At 43.0% G+C, this 19,637-nt stretch overlaps 1 protein-coding gene across 5 annotated transcripts in view; it reads left to right on the top strand.

The window, feature by feature from the left end:
* The window catches only part of PARP11 (poly(ADP-ribose) polymerase family member 11), a 34,583-nt gene extending 15,373 nt beyond the window's left edge, over positions 1-19,210 (top strand). For 3 of the 5 annotated variants that reach the window (XM_082665838.1, XM_082665840.1, XM_082665839.1), the window contains 7 exons: positions 2,465-2,593; positions 3,461-3,581; positions 5,886-5,961; positions 9,032-9,104; positions 9,184-9,314; positions 16,851-17,002; positions 18,742-19,210. In XM_082665838.1, the coding sequence (XP_082521964.1) occupies positions 2,465-2,593; positions 3,461-3,581; positions 5,886-5,961; positions 9,032-9,104; positions 9,184-9,314; positions 16,851-17,002; positions 18,742-19,058 (999 nt within the window). In that variant the 3' untranslated portion in view covers positions 19,059-19,210. Of the gene's footprint in view, positions 1-2,464; positions 2,594-3,460; positions 3,582-5,885; positions 5,962-9,031; positions 9,105-9,183; positions 9,315-16,850; positions 17,003-18,741 lie in introns of those variants that run through there. The other 2 variants (XM_082665841.1, XM_082665842.1) reach the window with 2 other exon arrangements.
* The last annotated feature ends 427 nt before the right edge of the window (positions 19,211-19,637 follow it).

The raw sequence follows: 19,637 nt of genomic DNA, 5'->3' as shown, positions 1-19,637 counted from the left end.
ACCTGGCTCAGGGTGTGGTCTTGGGAACAGTGTGACGTAGCAAAGCACACATGTTGCATGTATGCTGTGTAAAGGGGGCTCCTATTTCCCATTCCCTTTTCTCCTACATGGAACTCATAAGCCACATATTTATCTTAACTATTTCCTTGAATCTCATCCTTCCAAATTTTTCTGGTTATTTTCAGAAGAAAAATAAATTTAAGTCACTCTCGCTTTCTTTGTCTCTCAGTAAAATGAGCAAATTATGTGAACAATAAGTAATAGAAGGAAGAGCAGGTGTTGTGAACAGTTAACCTACACAACTGATCTTAAATTTTAAATCACTGCCTTTTTTATTGGGTTAAAATAGATAAGGTAAATAGTGGGCCCCAAATCTGCATCTCTTGCTCCTAGGGTGTTCTGGTTTTCATTTCTTAGTGGCCAATCCACTTTAAAACATGAAGGAAAAATCCCGAACATAATCACAGAGCATCCCTTGGAGAGAGTTTCCAAACGTGAATGAGAAAATAACAAGTCCCATTCCCTGAGCTCAGGTACTGTGCCTGGTACTTCACTGCGGTACCGAGCATCACCTCTCCCAGCAGCCCCGGGAGGAAGGAGCCTTTCATCTAGGTTCTGTGAGGAGGAAGCTGTGGCCTTAACAAGGCCATGGAAGCTTATCCCACGTTACACCACTTCTGTACACTTTAAACAATGAAATGTAAAGCAAATATTTTCCAAATTACCCAAGTATAGTACATATTCTTTGTTAAAAAAAAACAACAAAGATATAGGAAATCACATTTTTAACAAATCAGCAGAAACCATATAAGTTTATGTGTGTGTATATGATGGAACGCGCGTGCACACACACACACGCACGCACGCACACGCACGCAGAGAGAGAGCAAAGCCTGACAGTCGCACAGTAAGCAAACAGTACTGATTAACCCTGGCGAAGGAAGGTGAGAGGCGCCAGGAATGGAGGTGATAGTCAGAAAGAGTCTAGCTTTATCTTAAAGGTTCTGGTGTTTTGCAAGGAGAGATTTTCATGTATCAGCTGTGCAAATTTAAATTAATAATTTAAAAACCCTTAAAGAATGAGGACAGAAAGCCGCATTCCAGATAAAGTTGAATCTTTGACTAACTTCTTCGTCCCTTTTCTGATGGCCTTTTCTTCATCACAGTCTCCACCCAAGAATGTTTAAAACTTTTCAAAGATAATGTGTACATAATATAGGCAAGATTATAAAGTCACTGATAAGGAAGTATAAGGTAGTATTCTATGGTGCTTACGTGGACAGACCCTGGATCCAGACTGCCTGGCTTTGAATCCTGGCTTCCACGTTGTGTGACCTCCTCATTTATAAATTTGAGGTATTAATAGTACATATCTTAAAGGGTTGTTGTGAGGCCCAGATGACTTATTGTTTGTGCAGTACTGAGGACAGCACCTGGCACATAGTAAGAGCCCTATAAGGGTTACTATTATTATGATCCTAATATTCAGGAAAAACTATGATAAGTGTTGATGTATCCATCCAGACTTTTTCTGTGTGTATGTACATATGCGTATACCCACATCTGTATTTCATGTGGGTAAATATAGATGTATTTTTTATTAAAATCGGATCATACTATTTCTATTTATCGTAACATTCTTTGTACTCAACACTATATGTTATAAACTCTTTCTGTGCCACTAAATGAAATATGAATACTTTATTTATTTGGCCACGCTGAGCAGCTTGCAGGATCTTAGTTCCCCAACAAGGGATTGAACCCAGGCCCCGGCAGTGAAAGCGCTGAGTCCTAACCCCTGGGCCGCCTGGGAATTCCCGAAATATGAATATTTAAAACAAAAATCAGTTGTATTTGGTCTTAACTAGTTGTGATAGTGGATCCTTTTGACCAAATACGTGAACATTTGATAAGACAGAAATTTCTTGGCATTAAACTGAGAATCTGGAGTGCTTATAGGTGTTGATACCGCTTACTTAAGTGTTGCGTGGACATTGATATATCCACCTAAGTGTCTGATTGTTTGTCTTATTTGTTAAGTGTGAGGATATTCAACATTTTTTAAAATAAAGACCAGATTTTTTAATCAGATCGTGGACAGTTTAAACAAAAAATTAAATTTGTGGTTTATTTCATAATCCCAAACTGAATCTTTCCTTTTTCTTTCTAAACAGTCCACTATGGAATTTTTCCTATAAGCAATTAACCCAAAAGACCCAAATCATTTCTGTAGCAGTTGCTGCTAAAAAACTGGAATGTTAAGGCCCATGTCCAAGAAAGATGTGCAGATGTGATAAGTTAACATTTTAAAATGTTTATCTTCAGAGCCAGTAGGAGAGATAGAATGCTATTTGTCAACATCACTGTTGGAATACAGCTCTTTGTGAGAAGAAAAATGATATGTGAAAAGCACACTGGTTATTAAAAGAACGATTTCTTCCTCTCCCTCTTCCCGGCACTTCAGGAGATGTTTCACAGAACAGAAGAATTCTTATCCAAGACTGCAAACAGCGAGACAGATGAGATGGACACGTCGGACACGCAGTGGGGCTGGTTTTACCTGGCAGAGTGCGGGAAGTGGCACATGTTTCAGGTAGCGCCCCTCGGGCGGAGCAGGCGGGGTTTAGACTCACCGAGCACCGTTGTGCTGGTGTGAAAAGGGAGTCCGGGCGGCACCCGAAAGAAATCAAACCTCAGGGAAGTCAGAGGGTGGAACGAAAAGAAAAATCAGAAATTCTTCTGGTCCTTTTCCTTTCCCCAGGTTTTCACAGTGTTTACTTAGAAGAAACGGTGTGTGTTTTCTGTGTGTCCAGAGTGCAAGCGTGACTGAGGGGTACGTGGTCTCGGCACATGGGAGCAAGGCCAGGCCTGCTTTGGTGGACAAAGGGAAGGGGAAGCGACCAAGCCGGTCTTAAACGCCTCTGTGCTCCTGATGTTAGGTTAGAGGGTGTAGAGATGTCTTCTCCTCCAGCCTCACAGCAACCCGAAAGCAGATGCTAGCACTCTGTCTTACAGCCAAAGACAGTGCAACTCAGAAAAGTTACTGTAATTGGTCTTGAGTCACACAGCTCGTTAACGGTTAAGCTGAGACCTGAACCCATATTCAAGAGCTTGTGGATTTGTTTTTTTTTTTTTTTTTTTTTTTTTTGTTTACAAGGCTACTTAAGGAAGATTTGATTTGAGCCACTTAAGATGTGTAATTTTGGCAATAATTTGGAAACACTGTAATACTTTGGAAAAAGTCCTTATAACCAGTTACCGAAGTTTCTTTGCTGGAAATCCTTAAGCTATTTTCCATATGCTGTTTTAGCTGTGATTCTCCCCGTGTGTTGGGAACTAGAACAGGTGATTAGTAAGTTTCCTCTGTCCCTCCACTCTGTCTCCGTCCCCCATTACTGCCTTTGTGGCCAAGCCATTCCTGTGAACAGCTGGTAAATGAACTTTCTGGTTTGTCTTAAAGCCGGATACCAACATTCAGTGTTCAGTTAGCAGTGAAGATATCGAAAAAAGCTTCAAAACAAACCCTTGTGGCTCCATTTCTTTTACTACTTCCAAATTCAGCTACAAGATAGACTTTGCAGGTATGTCTTTTTCCCTAATAGTTGTGTGTTCTTAGTATGTTGGTATGGTGAAATCTGCAGTTCTGAAAATCAGGATTAGTTGACATACTTGCAAACAACAGAGTAAATCCTTTTTGTAAAAAATTCAACATTTAAAATCTTTTTGAGCGACACTGCCTTTTATAAAGGTTATTTATATGCTTATAGATACTAACATATATGGAGACTGTCATGTATTTTCCTGTAATGCTTCTCTTCTAAGGAACACAAAACACCTCTAAGCCATTGTTTTATTCATCATCCTCTCAGCTTTTCGAAATAGGTAGGATCGGTCAGATTTTAAGGATCAATCAGAGAGGTTACACGCAGAGTCACAGGTAGCTGGATTGAGTTTTAAGACCACAGTTCAGCTGAATGACCCATCTCTTGGTGTCTTTCCTAGAAAACTACTCTTCAATGGACATTGCCTCCTGCCACTTTCTGATTTTGTTGGCTCTTTCACAGATTAACCAGCTAATCTGGAAATCAGCCCCGCTTTATATTTCATCCATGATACATGGGCATGTTTTTAGGGACCCCATGAGAAACCTGTTGGACTCACCCTGCAGTTTCAAGCTGCCAGCCTCAGCTGTTTACTGCTTAGAGGCAAACAGAACCTGGAGGGGGAGACTTTCTTAACAAAAGCGCCTTTGGGCTGCCACACAGCTCAGGCCTCTAGGTGTTCTTCCCTATTTTCTGTGAGTAGAGTCCTTATGACAGAGTCAGTGCTATACTGTGGTGAGGGGGGGTGTTGAAACCCTAGGAGATTCCTTTGGAGGGTCCAAGGCCCAGTCATGCTGCAGGAGATTTGTCCACTAAGACACTGATGGAATCAGGTCTCTAATGACTGTTGTGCCCCCAGAGTGAGTTTTTTTTTTTAAATCAAGAGTTAAAGCCATTAGATTCTTACTCCTGACTAAGCATAACATATTTTACGACGTTAGGCAAATAGGCTGCCTTTAAGGGGGCCCGACATTTGTCTTAGACGGAAGGTGTCAGCAGACACTTCAGTCTTGAGTACACCTGTCAGTGTTGAAGCCATACTGAGCCATCGCGATGTGCAGACATCAAGCTTCACGTAGAGCACGGAGTTCAGAGCTTTTGGTAGGTAGCCCAGCAAGCTGCATTTTCTGAAAGAATATTTTCTAGTAAGCTGTATTTTTTGGAAGTTTTCTCTCAGACGGTGCAGTTTATTTAAGTCTTTATCAAAGAATTGGAGTCACATATGATAGCGCCAGCTCCCGCGCCTCTGTGTGATGACACAGTTTCAGAGGCACAGGTATTAGCATTCCCCGTGTACCACTTGTGAAGTTAGCCCCCATGGTTCTGCCACAAGCCAGCTCGGCTTCTCTGTAAAAATGGTGAAAAGCAAACTCAAAACGAGGTAGTATGAGAAGAACGCAGCACAGGCTTCACCGCATGTGCTGGGATGACCTTTCTTTTTCCCTGCGCGGTGGTCAGACGCCAGTGTTTGCAGAGCCTAGGAGAATACGGAAAGGACAAACGCACTTCACACAGCATTGGCCTGGATGGGTGAACCCCTTTATCTTGGAGTGGAATGATGCCAGTTAGACAAGGTAGACTGACGAGAATCTCACATTAAGACTTAGCACCTAACTTTGTGGGAATGAAGAGGGAGACCTAGTAAATATTGCCACAGCTGAGGAACAGAGGTAAGAAGAAAATGATACTTCAGTTAGTTCATTAGTCTTTCATCACTAGAATCTTTCATATAAGTCTGTGTTGAGTCTAGCTAGGTTTTCTGTTTTTTTGGTTTAGGTGTACAATTTAAAGAGAAGGCAAGAAATGTACAAATTTTTGAAACTCTGTGAATTGTACATGTTTTATCATGGTAATGTATCTTTTTTATCATTTCCAAAATTTTTGGAGAAATCAAAGTAACACTTTTCACTTAAGAAGCCAACCAGAAGATTCAGTACTGTAATTTCTTTCTCTTTCTAGTACTCTTAATTTTCCTAAGTTGAGAACTCTCCTATTTTCAAGTCAGTTTAACCCAAGTATGGTACAGAAAGGGATAGACCTTACATACTGAGCCATGTATGAGGTTAGCTTCCTCCTGTGTGAGCTTAGGTCAAGCAATGAAGCTGCTTTTTACGCCATGATAAACAGATGTTGGTCAAGTATCCCTCATCTACTGTGCTTAGTAGCTACTCCCAGAGCTCCCTGATTCCCTGACCATCATGTAGTGTGGCTAGAAATTTTCATGACAGTTTATAGCACAGTGTGTTTCTGTGACTTATCTAACATCTTTGTCTTTTTGCACAGAAATGAAGCAGATGAATCTCACCACCGGAAAACAGCGCTTAATAAAAAGAGCCCCTTTTTCTATCAGTGCTTTCAGGTATTGTGGAGAGAACGGGGTGGAAAGCAAGAGTGGGCTTTTTCTCTCTCTTGTCTTCCTTAATATTTAACAGAGGAACAATAAACTGAAAATGTTTCGGTAGGTTATTTTTAATAATCTTAATATCGATCTTTTCTCTACTGAATTTCACATTCATTGATGCAAGAGCAGTGTTGTTATTTTCTGCTGGCATTTCCTTTCCTGTCGTCCTTTTCATTTCCCCTTATATATTTGTATTTTTCAATTCTTTAGAGCACTTTGCATGGTAGTTACAAAATGCTTTATGCTCTCTGCTATAAATCCTTAACATAACCTACTGAGGTAAGTTTTAATTAGCTTGGAAAGACTCTCACAGGACCGTCCAGTTATTTGGGCCATAAATCCTAGGTAATTACCCACTGTGTCTTCACCTGCACTGAACCCCATTGGGCAACTCCTAGAAGTAATTTCAAATCTGTAGTGATTAAAGGGGACCTGGGAAGATGGGGGTGCATGGGACAAGGGCACAGCCTCCTGCCCCCTGGATCTGGGTGGCGAGTTTTCCTTTTTCTGTCTCCTGCCGTCTATAGCCTGAAAAGAGAGTATAAATGCCAGAAGAGAATAAATATTTGTTACTCATATGAATGGAGTTGAAGGGCATGTCTCCTGTTTTCTGGAACGATTCCTCAATCAAGTATTGAAATTCCCGTTGTTCAAAGAATTTAAAGTGAAACAGAAACAATGCTAGCATGTGAATTGTAGGAGACGCCCATTTGTTCCTTTCAAGGAGATATTTTGAAAGGATTAAAGATAGAAATTTTTAAAGTTTCTGTCAGTTAGCTTCTTGAGACTTTTGGCTTACATTTTAGAGTCATGATTTAAAAGTTACTCAAGTGCTTATGTAATGAATGCTCTAGTACTTCTGGGGAAGGGAGAGAATCTTACTTCCTTACCAGCTACATCACATCCTCATTCTTAAGTGTAAGGGTTTTAATAAAGGAATTACTTATCTTCAAAGGGTATGGAATCTGGGAGAAAAATGAGACATAATAATGGAAAATTGTTACTGTAACTGTGTGTTATTATATCTGGTACCCTTTGGTGGGGAGAAGCACTTAATGGGGTCAAGCACTTTGTTCTCTCACAGACTATACAAGCCATAGAACAAAGATAGGAGAGGGAGAGAATTAGCGACAACAGAGGACAAAAAGCAAGATAATAAAAGTGAAGAACAGTTAGGTAGGATACAGCAGAGTGATGAAGATGAGGAGGTATTGATATACAAATGTTTATTTATTACAGGAATACACTGGGCATTTTTTGACATGCAAGGTGAATAGTACATTTCCTATTGACAAGGAATTTATAATTAACTAAGGCTACAAACATTAAACAAACAAACAAAAATATTTTCCATGGCTAAAAGATACATCAGGCAAAGTAAAAATACAAAGAAAACAAAGAAGACCTGGGAAACGTATTGTTACTCGGTATCCCAGTCAAAGGGTTCACCTGTATAGTATTTGAAGTACTTTTTGGAATCTCTAAGTAGAAGACCAGCAACCCCTTAGAAGGATGAGAACAGAAGAATTCTTTGAAGAATTTGAACGGTTCATGCAACCTCACTCGTACTAAGAGAAATACAAATTATACCAGATTATTTCTTACCATCAGATTGACAAAAATTCTCATGTTTGACAGCACACTCCTTTGGAGAGGTTGTTGGCAAATAGGTGTTCTCTCCATTTCTGGGGGAAATGCCAATGAGTATAGCCTTCGAGGAGGGCACCTTGACAGCTTCTGTCAAAATCAGGAATAAATATATGCTTTGACTCAGAAATGCCATTTCAAAGATGTTATCCTGAAAATTGACTCGTGGCCATGTACAGTGACAAAGGGACAGACTTGTTCTTTGCAGCATCCTTAACAGTAGCAAAGAGTTGAAAAAGGCTAAATGTCATCAGTAGGGGACTTGTAATCAGTAGGGGTGGTATCCTTGCATATCAGTGGGTAAGAGAGCATCCACGCAACAGTGTCTGCCGTGTGCCAGGCTCTGTGCTAGGCTGCTCTCTCACCTGCTGATACGCAAGGATCTCTAAGAACATAGTCAGTGGAAAAAAAAAGCAGCTGCAAAAGACACATGATTATGCTACCATTCGTGTGTGCCAAAAAAAAAGGCTTGTGTTAACCTAGAGAAGTTCTGGAAGAATACCCAAGAGACTAAAAGCAGTGATTACTTGGAATGGAGGCGAGAGGTGAGAAGTGAGAAGAGCAAGAGGTGAGGAGACCAAGGACTGGAGTGGGAGGGAAACCATCCACCGTTCACTTTTTTATACCTATTCATCTTTAAATCATACGATTGTGTGATCTTCCCAAAGTTAAAATGAGTTAAAACATACGCTAAAGATAGACTTGAAATTTATGAATGTCTTCCATAGCCTGCAGTCACCAGAAAGGATTCCTATCAATATTATCAGTCACAGCCTTTTGCCATCCAGCTCGCCAAGATCATTGTCTTTTTCTGTGTTCACGTCCAGTGGCTTACACATGGTGGATTACTTTACTGGCTTCTGCGCCGAGTGAGTTCATGCGGACCGTGCCGGGGGATAGTGGACAATAAAGAGAGAAAGGTTTAGGTTTGCGTTAGATCTTGAAGGATGTTGAGCGCGCGGCCGAGGGTTTTGGATGGTATTTAATAGGCAGTATACATCTGTTAAAGAGGTTTGTTTTTTTAATCAAGAATTTTTGATTTTCTTCTTGGAAATTCCTTTTCTTCACCTAAAATCTTCCTCCATTTAAAAGAAATTCTGAAAAAATAAGAAAAACAAGACCGAATTAAACGACTGTTTTTGAAATTTTAATGTTATGTAGGATTAGACGTTTCCCATCAGATTTCTTAATTCAGCCCCTAAAAAGCTGCACACAAGCGGATATTCAATAAATATTTTAAAATAAAGAAACCAAGGACTACACTTAATTGCATTTGTCACAATAGCGCAGCGTGGCAGTTCAGCTCGGGAGAAAACGTCTAAGTCATTGACAGTGATTCTAATCAGCTTCTAATATTTTGTTTTGTCTTTTCTGTTTAAAGTTATATCTGTGAAAATGAGGCCATCCCCATGCCACTCCACTGGGAGAATGTGAATACCGACCTGCCCTACCAGGTGAGAGCAGCGCTGACCAGCTGCAGGTGGGAGAGATCGGAAAGGACCCCAGTAAAACTGTGCAAACTTCTCTTTCCAGCTCATTCCTTTGCACAATCAAACACATGAATACAATGAAGTTGCTAGTCTCTTTGGGAAAACAGTGGATCGCAACAGAATTAAAAGAATTCAGAGAATTCAAAACCTAGACTTGTGGGAGTTCTTTTGCAGGTGAGACAGTTTCTACTCTGAACCCGCTCCTTGGCCTCTAGACCTTTACAGTCTCAGGGACAGTGAAGCACAAATGTTTAATCATAGTCATTGGCAGTGGCACCACCACGTGAGCTGTGTAGACGCACTGTGCGTGTTCTGACCTGGTTTTTCAGCTCTCTTCCTCATCCTCAGGGAGAGCTGCTCTGTAAGCCAGCACCAGCATCCCGTGCAACACTGTCCGACAGCCTCTTCTGCACTGCTTTCAGAGTTTCGAGCTGGGCATCGTGGCTGAATCAGCATTACCAGGGGGTCTGGGGAGCTGTTTAGTTCTGTTACTATGACTTTGTTGGCTCAGACTTCCCAGCCTGTAAGTCATTTGCTTGTTTTTAGTTTTGAAGGACATTGTAAAAGGTACCTTCAAATTCCCTGCTTAGCCCAGAGTTTATGTTCTAGATTTGAAATCTCCATTCATTACTCAATTTAGGTTGGAAATGACCCATTGGATTGCTTGGTGTGCACTTAACCTAAAAATAAAGCCCATTACAAGAAACTTAACAGGTATTGTCCACATGAACACATCGTGCTGTAGTTTTTTGAATAACATTATAATATAATGTAATAACAGTAATAAGCATTACTTAAAATAAGTGATTTTCTGAAATACTTTTATTAAATCTGTGTTCAAGGTTTGATTTCTAATATTTTTTAATACAAGCATTTAACCTTTAGTCAGGGAAATTTCAAATAATAGAGTCTAATGTCATGAACCCTGTGTATCCATCATCCTGATTTAACATTTATCTCGATTTACCATCATAATCTATCTCCTCTTTTGCTATGTTATTGTTGTTGCTGAAGTATTTTAAAGCAAATCCCAGGCCTTAACTCATTTCATTCTCATATACTTGAAAATCAGGCTGACTTTTGTTTGGTGATAATATGCGGAATTCTTTGATGCTTCTGGTAGGTCAGTTCCTACAGCCTGAGTAAACTCCAGGTTTTATTCTCATAATAGTTTATATTATAAAATAAGGGTTTTCAGCTTGTATTCTTTGTAATTTTGAGTCTTTGGGCCCAGCCCACTTTTATTTCTGACAATACTGAGTTTAACTGAGTTTAGGTTTTTTTGTTTCTTGGTTTTTTAAAATTTATTTTGGGCTGTGTTGGGTCTTCGTTTCTGTGCGAGGGCTTTCTCTAGTTATGGCGAGCGGGGGCCACTCTTCATCGCGGTGCACGGGCCTCTCTCACTGTCGCGGCCTTCTCTTGTTGCAGAGCACAGGCTCCAGACGCGCAGGCTCAGTAACTGTGGTGCACGGGCTTAGTTGCTCCGTGGCATGTGGGATCTTCCCAGACCAGGGCTCGAACCCATGTCCCCTGCATTGGCAGGCAGATTCTCAACCACTGTGCCACCAGGGAAGCCCTGAGTTTAGGTTTTATTCAGGGGATAATGGAGGATGGAAGCCTCCGTCTTCTTTGATCTTATTCTCTCAGTGAGTAAAGTAAGTTTTCCTAAAATGTTCTGATGAAGACTTAATTCCTTCTTCTTAATCGGGCCTCTGAGGTGGAATTCCTGTCAGTCTTCCTCGTAATTTGAGACCTCAATTAATTCCTAGTGGTAGAAATTTCCAGCGAATCGCCAACACATCATATACTAAGAATCTCAGTGGAGATGTTTTTACTCTGTAGATGCCATTCATGATGTTATGTGAGGTCGGCCTATAGAAATCTGTGATGGGAAATGAACCTGCCACCTGCCATGACAGCAGAAAATACTGAGTCGCATTTTAAGGACAGCCTGTCATTCTGATCTGTGCCTGAAGGACGAAAATAAACTCATCCACCCCATTGTCACGTAACCTGTGACTCACTGTACAGGTGGGAAGCCCACATGAGTCCAGCAGATAGATGTCAGTTTGCATGTTGTCCAGGCCTTCCTTCCTTCCTCCCTTCTTCCAGAAACATGTTCCAGAACCAGTTTTGTGCCAGGCACCGTTCTAGGCACTCGGGATGTAAGAGTGCACAGGACCAGAGCTTGGACAGAAGTAGGTTGTGTGTGGGGTGTCACGGAGCACTTCCTAAGCCAGTGTCATCTAGGCTGGATGCGGGAGGAGAGGGGAGGGCACCCCAGGCATCGGGAGCAGCACGGGCCAGAGATCGATGACAAGGGGGAATGTAGAACATTGAGAGGATTTCAAATAGGACAGAAGATAGGATGGGTGGCGAGAGAAGATGCTAGAAAAGGACTCAGGAGGTAGAGCATGCAGGGGTTTGTGGGAGACCCACTGGGTGGTCGTGTGATTTTCTCCATCAGCCTCATGAGTTGGACTGACCTGGCGTCTGGGTCAGAGGGTTGGCACAGACCAGGCCACGCGGGGCCTTGTAAACAAACTAAGGGGTTTGGGTTTTTTCCCTGGGGTAGTGGAAAGCCATTGCAGGACTTTAAGCACGAGAGTGATGGAGCTGATGTGCATTTTAGAGAAATGATTTATCAGGCTGCACTGTGGAGAAGGCGTTTAAAGCAGTGGTTCTCGGGTGATTTTGCCCACCAGGGGCGTTTGGCAATGCCTGGAGCTGTTTTTGACTGTCGTGGGGTAGGAGGCGGGGCCACCACTGCATCTGCGGGGTGGAGGGCAGGGATGCTACACATCCTGCGAGGCACAAGCCAGGCCACACAACAAAGAGCTCCGCAGCCCAAAACAGTCAGCGGCGCTGAGGCTGAGAGACTGGTTTAAAAGGATCACAGAAGGGTGACCAACCAACTTAGGAAATTGTTTCAGTCGTTATAAATGTGACACACTGGATGGCCTGAGGCAAGGTGCTCTCGGTACCACTGCAGTGAAGACTGTTCTGAGATATTAAAGATGTAGAATGATATTGCCTGGTACTCGATTTAATGTGCGTGATGGGGACACGCACATTAGGGGAGGTGGGGGAGATGGGAAAGATAGCTCCAGGGATTCAGACTTATTTGTTCTCATTGACTGAGGGAAATGGGTAGGAACGGGTTTTGGTCTGGGGAGGACGGGGCGGGGTTAGCAGTTGATACATGGGTTGGGAGCTCAAGAGAGCAGTGTAGACAGAGATAAAGGTTTTGGAGTTACTGGAAAGTGTGGGGTCATAGAAGCCAAAGGAATTGATAAGATGACCAGGTATTTTATGTCGATTAGGAAAAGAAGGGGGTAAGGACCAAACTCTGAAAGGGATGAACAGAGGACGAGAAAGCTCAGGGAGGAGACTGAGAAGTAACCACATAAAGTGGAAGAAAACCCATAGAATGTGGAGTCACAGGAGCCAAAGGAAGAACGTGGGTGACACAAGTATGTGTCATCCTCAGGGTCACATACGGCAGAGATGCCAAGAAAGATGAATGTTGAAAATGTCCTTTGGATTTTGCAATAAAATGTCCTTGGTACCCTAGGCGAGAGCACCGTTGGTAGATGCTATACTGTGTGTACAGCAAACGTTGACAACTGTTTCAAGGCGCTCGGCAGTGAAGAGTGAGAGACGTGAGAAGATGGTGATGTGGGCGTGGGACGCGTGCTTGGTTTTGTTTTTCGAATTTAAAGATGGGAGAGACCTGAGGATATTTACATTATTATAGGAAAGGACCTATGCAGAGGGAGAGTTTAAAAGACAGCAGAGGGCTTCCCTGGTGGCGCAGTGGTTGGGAGTCCGCCTGCCGATGCAGGGGACGTGGGTTCGTGCCCCGGTCCGGGAAGATCCCGCATGCCGCGGAGCAGCTGGGCCCGTGAGCCACGGCCGCTGAGCCTGTGCATCCGGAGCCTGTGCTCCGCAGTGGGAGAGGCCGCAGCAGTGAGAGGCCCAGACAGCAGAGAGAGGGAGGGGTAATGGGGTGGGATTCAGAGAACGCGGGTCAGAAGGAGAGAGACAGAGTGGTCCAGTTAGATATACAGATGAGGATAGGGAGGGGATCAGAGATGAGGTAGGTCAGGGAGTTCTCCCTGATACTTTGTTTCCTTGGAGAAGGAAGCAGTGAGGTCTCCTGCAGAGAATGAGGTGCTAGGGAGGGGGATGTGAGGGAGAGAGAGGAAAAGCAGAGAGAGGAAACAGCCACTGTGGAACACGGAGGGGAGAAAGAGCTAACCTGGGAACCATGGGGTCTCCATCAGTGTCGAGGGCTGAGCTGACGTGGGAACGTGCGGATATGGGGTGGGAACCATGGCGATGTTGTTTGATTGATTCCAGCCTCCCAATTCTAAAGCAGTGATGGGAGACGGTTGGATTGGTCCAGGGTTGGGAAGGATAAGGCAGCAGGAAATAAGAGCAGGGAAGGCTGCTGCTTTGTTAAGAATGCTGATTTAGGTGCTAGGTTCTCCATCCTGGCTGCCTGTCAAAATCACCTGGGGAAGCTCTTTAACCTGTATGGGCATCTGTCACCCATCCCAGAGCCACTGAATCAGAGCCTCTGCGTTCTGACAGTTTTATCTTTAAAAAGGTCTACAAGTGATTCTGGTGTTCAGCCAGGAGGGAGAACCGCTGGTCTAAACTGGACGAACCTATTTCAGTCCAGAGCGCGAAGCTCTTCCTGCTGCATTTGGAATGTGGGGCACACCCAGCCTGGCCCGGTTGGCACCCTAGTCCCTGGGGGGGGAGGGTACTTTTAAGACATCTTTGAGAAGTGGGTGCAACAGCATTTTCAGTAAGTTCAGAGATGAGTGTGGGGTTGGGCAAAGGTGGGCAGGGTGGTGGAGAACCTAGTTTGGTTTCAATCTGTGACTTTCCCTGAAGGTTTAACTGGAGCCCAAGAGGCCCTAGAACCCAATGTTAGCCTTTCTAGATCAAGGTCATAGTGTGAGTCTCCGCATGTCCTGGGTGCCTTGGCGATGGGCACTAAAGTAAACCGTGCACACCATGGGGGGTGCAGAGCTGTGATCACCCCATCCCATAGACGCTGTACCTATCCAGTGACTGAGCAGAGTTTCAGTGCCCACACTTCCGGCTCTTTCACTAACCACCGCTTCATTTATCTTATCTAAGAGAGACTCGAGTGAATTTTCAAACCAAAGTTCATTCTAATCTGCACCTGAAAAGTAGTGCTGAGTGAATATCCTGATTATAGCGTGGATTCTAGTCATTACAGACCGTGAAGCTTAATATTTGAAGGACGTATGTTAAAGACATGTTTACTTAGAAAAAACCCGAATGAATTCACTGATGCTCCACTAACCAAGAGGACTGCCATAGTGGTAGGTGGATAAGCCCCTTAGACAGTGTAACTTGATTTCTACGAGTGGTTGAGAAAGGTCCTTACGATGGAGGCGAGATGGAGAGCTGGGTGCCGGGTGACCATACAAAGGGAAAAAGTAACATCTGGTTAAAAGTCTTATCAAAGAGTAACTTGAATGGCATGCATGCTTTCCTCTTGAGCCCTTCCACATCTCTGTCAGGAATGTGGATGAAAATGTAGGAGACTTGCTTATCACGCTTGTGGAAGGTTCAAAACTAGAAGGGGAAGCTTACTTGTAGGGTGAATTAATCAGGAGTCAGAAAGACCTTGGAAGATTGAAACAGTGAGTCTAAACAAATGTGATTATCTTCTCTTAAAAAGATTTTTTTCTTAGTTAGAAAAGCAACAAATGTGCATTGTAAAAAAAACAAGGCAGACAGTACATAAAGGTCTAAAAAGAAAGTTGGCATAATTTGTTCTTTGTGAAAACATGCTGGCTTTTTCTGAAATAAATGTTTGTTTAATGTACATCCTCCTAACGTCATGCTTAATGGTCTGAGAAGACTGTCTCCAGTAGATGAAAGCGTATGCATTTGAATTTTGATACATGCTGCCAGAGGGCTCTGAGAAGGACATTTCCATTCTCTCATCATTTAAGGGCAAGCGTCCTTCCCCCAACCCCGAACAGTCCCTAAGCTGCCTGCTCTTTATAAATTCTGTACTTTTAAAATTACTATATCAAGATAAAGCTTAATTGAAATAAACCTATTGCGTGAGATTTAGAAATCAGTTGCACAAATCTGGCGAGCGGAGAGAAGCCTGCTTTGGGAAAGCGCCAGCAGTTTTAACTGACTGCAAGCTTCCATCGGTAGCATGATGCCTGGTGCAGAGCGAGCTCAGCTGGGCGCCGTCCCAGGACATCTAGGCCCTGTTTCTGTTTCTTCCCAGCGTTTTCGGACTAGGTGTCCAGCAGATTCCTGCCCACTAAAGGCTGTCCAGGGTGGAGAAAGGCCTAGAAGCTATGCCATGGGAGGAATAGTTGAGACAGTGGCGTCTGTTCGCCTGGGGAAGGAAACCTATCAGTGTCCAGAGTTATTCCTGGATACTTGGAGTTGTTTTGTGTTAAGTGTTTGGTTGTTCTGTGTTCAGAAGGGAATAACTGAGACGACAGTAGAAGGACCAGGGAGGCAGGTTCTCGTTCACCGTCGGGGGGTGACCATCTCACGATTACAGCTGATGGCCAGTAGATTGGCCGCTGTGCAGGGCGGGGAGCGCCGGGGGCGGGGCAGCTCTCATTGCAGAGCTAACGGGGGAGGGTTCTTTTTCATCTTTAAGACATCTTTTGAATGAAATATGTTTAAATGAAAATGCAGCCAACAGTTTACAGACACCCATGTACCTACCAATCAGATTTGACATTTTAATATTTGTGACATTTTCTTCATCTTTGTGTCTGGGTTTTTTTTTTTTTTTTTAAGATACACAGCATTAGAGATCAAGGTGGAGTGTTTCCCCCATCCCCATCCTCTCCTCCTTCTTTCGCCCTCAAGTTGCTGTGATACCTTCTTATCCATGTTTTTATATTTGTTATACCTATGTTTGTATACCTCTACAATATGCATTATTATTTTGAGATAGAAGTCTCTTTTTGCATCATTCTTTTTACATTAAACATTATTTTTCAAGAGGTATCTATGTTAATACTTATAGATCTAGTTCATTATTTTAACTTTCATGTATAAATATATAATTATTCATTTTGCTGTGAAAGAATTTTAGGCTGTTTTCAGTTTGTTTGTTTTTTTACTATTACAATAAGTCCTACATTGAATAGCATTTTATGTGTTGGAAGAGGATTGTCCATTGGCAAGAGGTTTGAACTGGATGGCTTCATGTCCCTTCCAGCCCTAAGATGCAAAGTTCCGTTCAGTTTAACCAACATGTCCTACTGTGGGGATAAAAAGATTAAGGCATGGTGCGTGCTCAAGGAATTCACTGTTTAAAGACTCTGTGAACTATGTATTATTTACTGTTTGTAGTGTCATTTTTAGGCATCTGTAAAGCTTGGCTGGTTTAGGCGATCAGTCACTTTACTATGATGGGGCATTGTCTGGGATATCTATAGTTTTTGGTATAATTTTCAACATTCAGTGTCAATATTAACTAATAATTTTTGATGAGATGATTTATGTGTCCAAGATCATTTGAGATTATTTTTTTTTCCAGAGCTATTTGTCCACTTATGATGTATGTTAAAGAACTGTGTTCTGTTTTACCCTTTCTGTTGAGGTTTGCTCCTTGAAAAATTAATAATGCCACTTATGGTAGATATCTGTGTGTTTTGTGTCTGTGTATTGTGTTTTTAGGAAAAAGGCTCAGCTCAAGAAAAAAAGAGGCGTGCCCCAGATTAATGAACAGATGCTGTTTCATGGCACCAGCAGTGAATTTGTGGAAGCAATTTGCATTCATAACTTTGATTGGAGAATCAATGGTATACACGGTGCTCTCTTTGGAAAAGGTAACTATCAGAACCCAGTTGGAGCGCTAGAAGAGAATCTCCTCTCCTGAGAGAGGATTGACTGTTTGTATCTCAGGGGCTTGAGAGTCACTAAGATAAAAGTTACTGTACTGGGTTCCTGGCACACCCTCAGAGTTTCTGAGACACCGAAAAGCCAGTTCCTGCGTGTGCAAGATGGAAGGAAGACTTTTTACACCTCTACCAGATTAGATAACCCTCCAAGTCCCAGTCATTCAGATGGGGCATCATGTCCAGATTAGCTGATTTTTGCATTATGACGTTTACTTTCCATGCATAAGTCCTTTCCATGGATAAACCCATACAGTGAACTGTTTTATGTCAAGTACACAGCACTATAAAATAAATCAATTAATGTGTACATTGTACGTAGGTCTATTTTTTTTGTTTTGTTTTTAAAAAAATGATAGGTAGGAATATTAATGAGCATGGGGGAAATCCTCGCCTTTTTTCTAATGTTGTGAAAGTCTAAGTTCTCCAGTTTGTGCTCACTACTCAAGCAAATTAAGGAGAGAGGGGAGGGGAAAAGGTAAGGGGTGGACATTTCTTTGCTTGGTCCTTATTTTGTACCTTTCCTCCAGCAAGAGAACTGGCTACCACTCAGGATCAGGAGGTGCTACATTTTTTTCTTTTTTTTTTTTTTTTGTGGTACGCGGGCGTCTCACTGCTGCGGCCTCTCCCATTGCGGAGCACAGGCTCCGGACGCGCAGGCTCAGCGGCCATGGCTCACGGGCCCAGCCACTCCGCGGCATGTGGGATCCTCCCAGACCGGGGCACGAACCCGTGTCCCCTGCATCGGCAGGCGGACTCTCAACCACTGCGCCACCAGGGAAGCCCATGAGGTGCTACATTTTTAAGAGTAAATTAATTTTTAAAATAACGACTTTAAAGGCCATCCCATTTATTTAACTGTAAGAGGATCAGAAAGGTGTTATATTAAGTCCCGTCGGATTTGGGTAATAGGAGACTTTGCAGTTCATTTCCGAAATGTTTTAGGGTAAGTATTCCCTTCATGATGTCAGCCTCCTAGGCCTACCACTTTGGAAGAGTCGGATTCTTCGTGGAGGTTTCCTCTTTAGGCAGCGGACAAGTGAGCTTGTCCTTTTGGAACGTTCAGGTGTGAATAGGATCACACTCTCCAGAAATCTTTTCCTGGATATGGGGTTCTCTCAGCTCCAGAAATATTATTGAGCAGTTACCCGGTAGCACAGAAATGTGGTGTCTTGGGGTTTGAAATCATCTCTGCAGACCCTTGGCTTCACTGTGCTCTCCAGTGGCTGCTTAGATGGGTGGGTGGTGGATGGGGAAAGGATGGAAGGAAACAGGAGTGGGAGGGAGGTCCGAGCAGTGACGAGGCAGGTCCTGTCACTTGTAATCACAGAAGCCATTTGTATCCATCTTACGTACTGGATTTCTTTATGAGGCTCTTTCTGAAAACACAAGTCTGGTTACTACGTTTTGGTGGGGACGGGGATGGTGGTGGTGGTGGGGACTCTGGTCTGTACTAACAGATCTATCCCAGTGGCAGCCTGCATCACAGCTGTCCATAACAGACGGATTTCTGTTCTTTTCTTTAAAACCTACCGGCGAGGAAATTCCATGTCTATTCCTGTTACACAATTCTGTGTGTCTCTCCCCCTAACAATCACAGTGTTTTTTTTGCTTGTGTTTCATACACTCCTTGGAGTAATCTTGGCTCTTCGGGCTCCTTTTTGTTTAAGGAACCTATTTTGCTCGAGATGCTGCTTATGCCAGCCGCTTCTGCAAAGATGACGTAAAGCACGGAAACACATTCCAGATTCACGGCGTAACCCTGCAACAGCAACATCTGTTTAGAACGTACAAATCTATGTTTCTTGCCCGAGTGCTGATTGGAGATTACATAAACGGAGACTCCAAATACGTGCGCCCTCCTTCCAAAGACGGGAGCTACGTGAATTTGTATGACAGCTGTGTGGATGACACCTGGAATCCCAGGGTCTTCGTGGTGTTCGACGCCAACCAGATCTACCCCGAGTACTTGATAGACTTTCATTGATTTCATTTCCAAGCTTCCATGGTCGAAGAAGTTTTATTTTTCGCAGGGAGATCTGCTTGCCGGTCACCTAGCTGCTCAATGTTAATTATTTGATCGTTTTGAAACAGATATGAAAGAAAGGGGCCGCCCTATAAAAAGACATACTGACTTTAGGGTTGGTTTGTTGTTTGTTTTTGTCCATTACTCATCTTTGTTACAGATCGATACCATTGCTGTTTTAACACCTGGGGTGAAAGACAGCGCTCAGAACGCAATCAGCTGAGTCCCTCCATCTTTAACGTTTACATCCGTGTCTTCAGGGTAAATGTTTTCAGCTCAAATAGACTGATTCATATGTATGTTCAAAAAATAAAAATATAGGCATAAAGGTGTCCCTTCAGAGGAACTGAGCCTTTGTAAACGAATTCTGAGATGATGGTGCACCGATCTACGTGTTGCCTTGTTAGTCTTCCGAAGAGGGGTGGAATTCAAAACCTTGAAGCAGCCTGAGTACCTTGAGGGAAATAGAAACAAGAGAATCGTTGGCAGTGCTGCCAGACAAGCCAGAAGGGGAGGATCAGGACAGGGCGCCCTGCTCCC

Source organism: Grampus griseus (genome assembly GCF_964374135.1).
Source record: "Grampus griseus genome assembly, chromosome: 11".
Lineage (NCBI taxonomy): Eukaryota > Metazoa > Chordata > Mammalia > Artiodactyla > Delphinidae > Grampus > Grampus griseus.
Note: the sequence above shows the minus strand (reverse complement) of the source record. Positions and strands in the feature narration are given on the sequence as shown.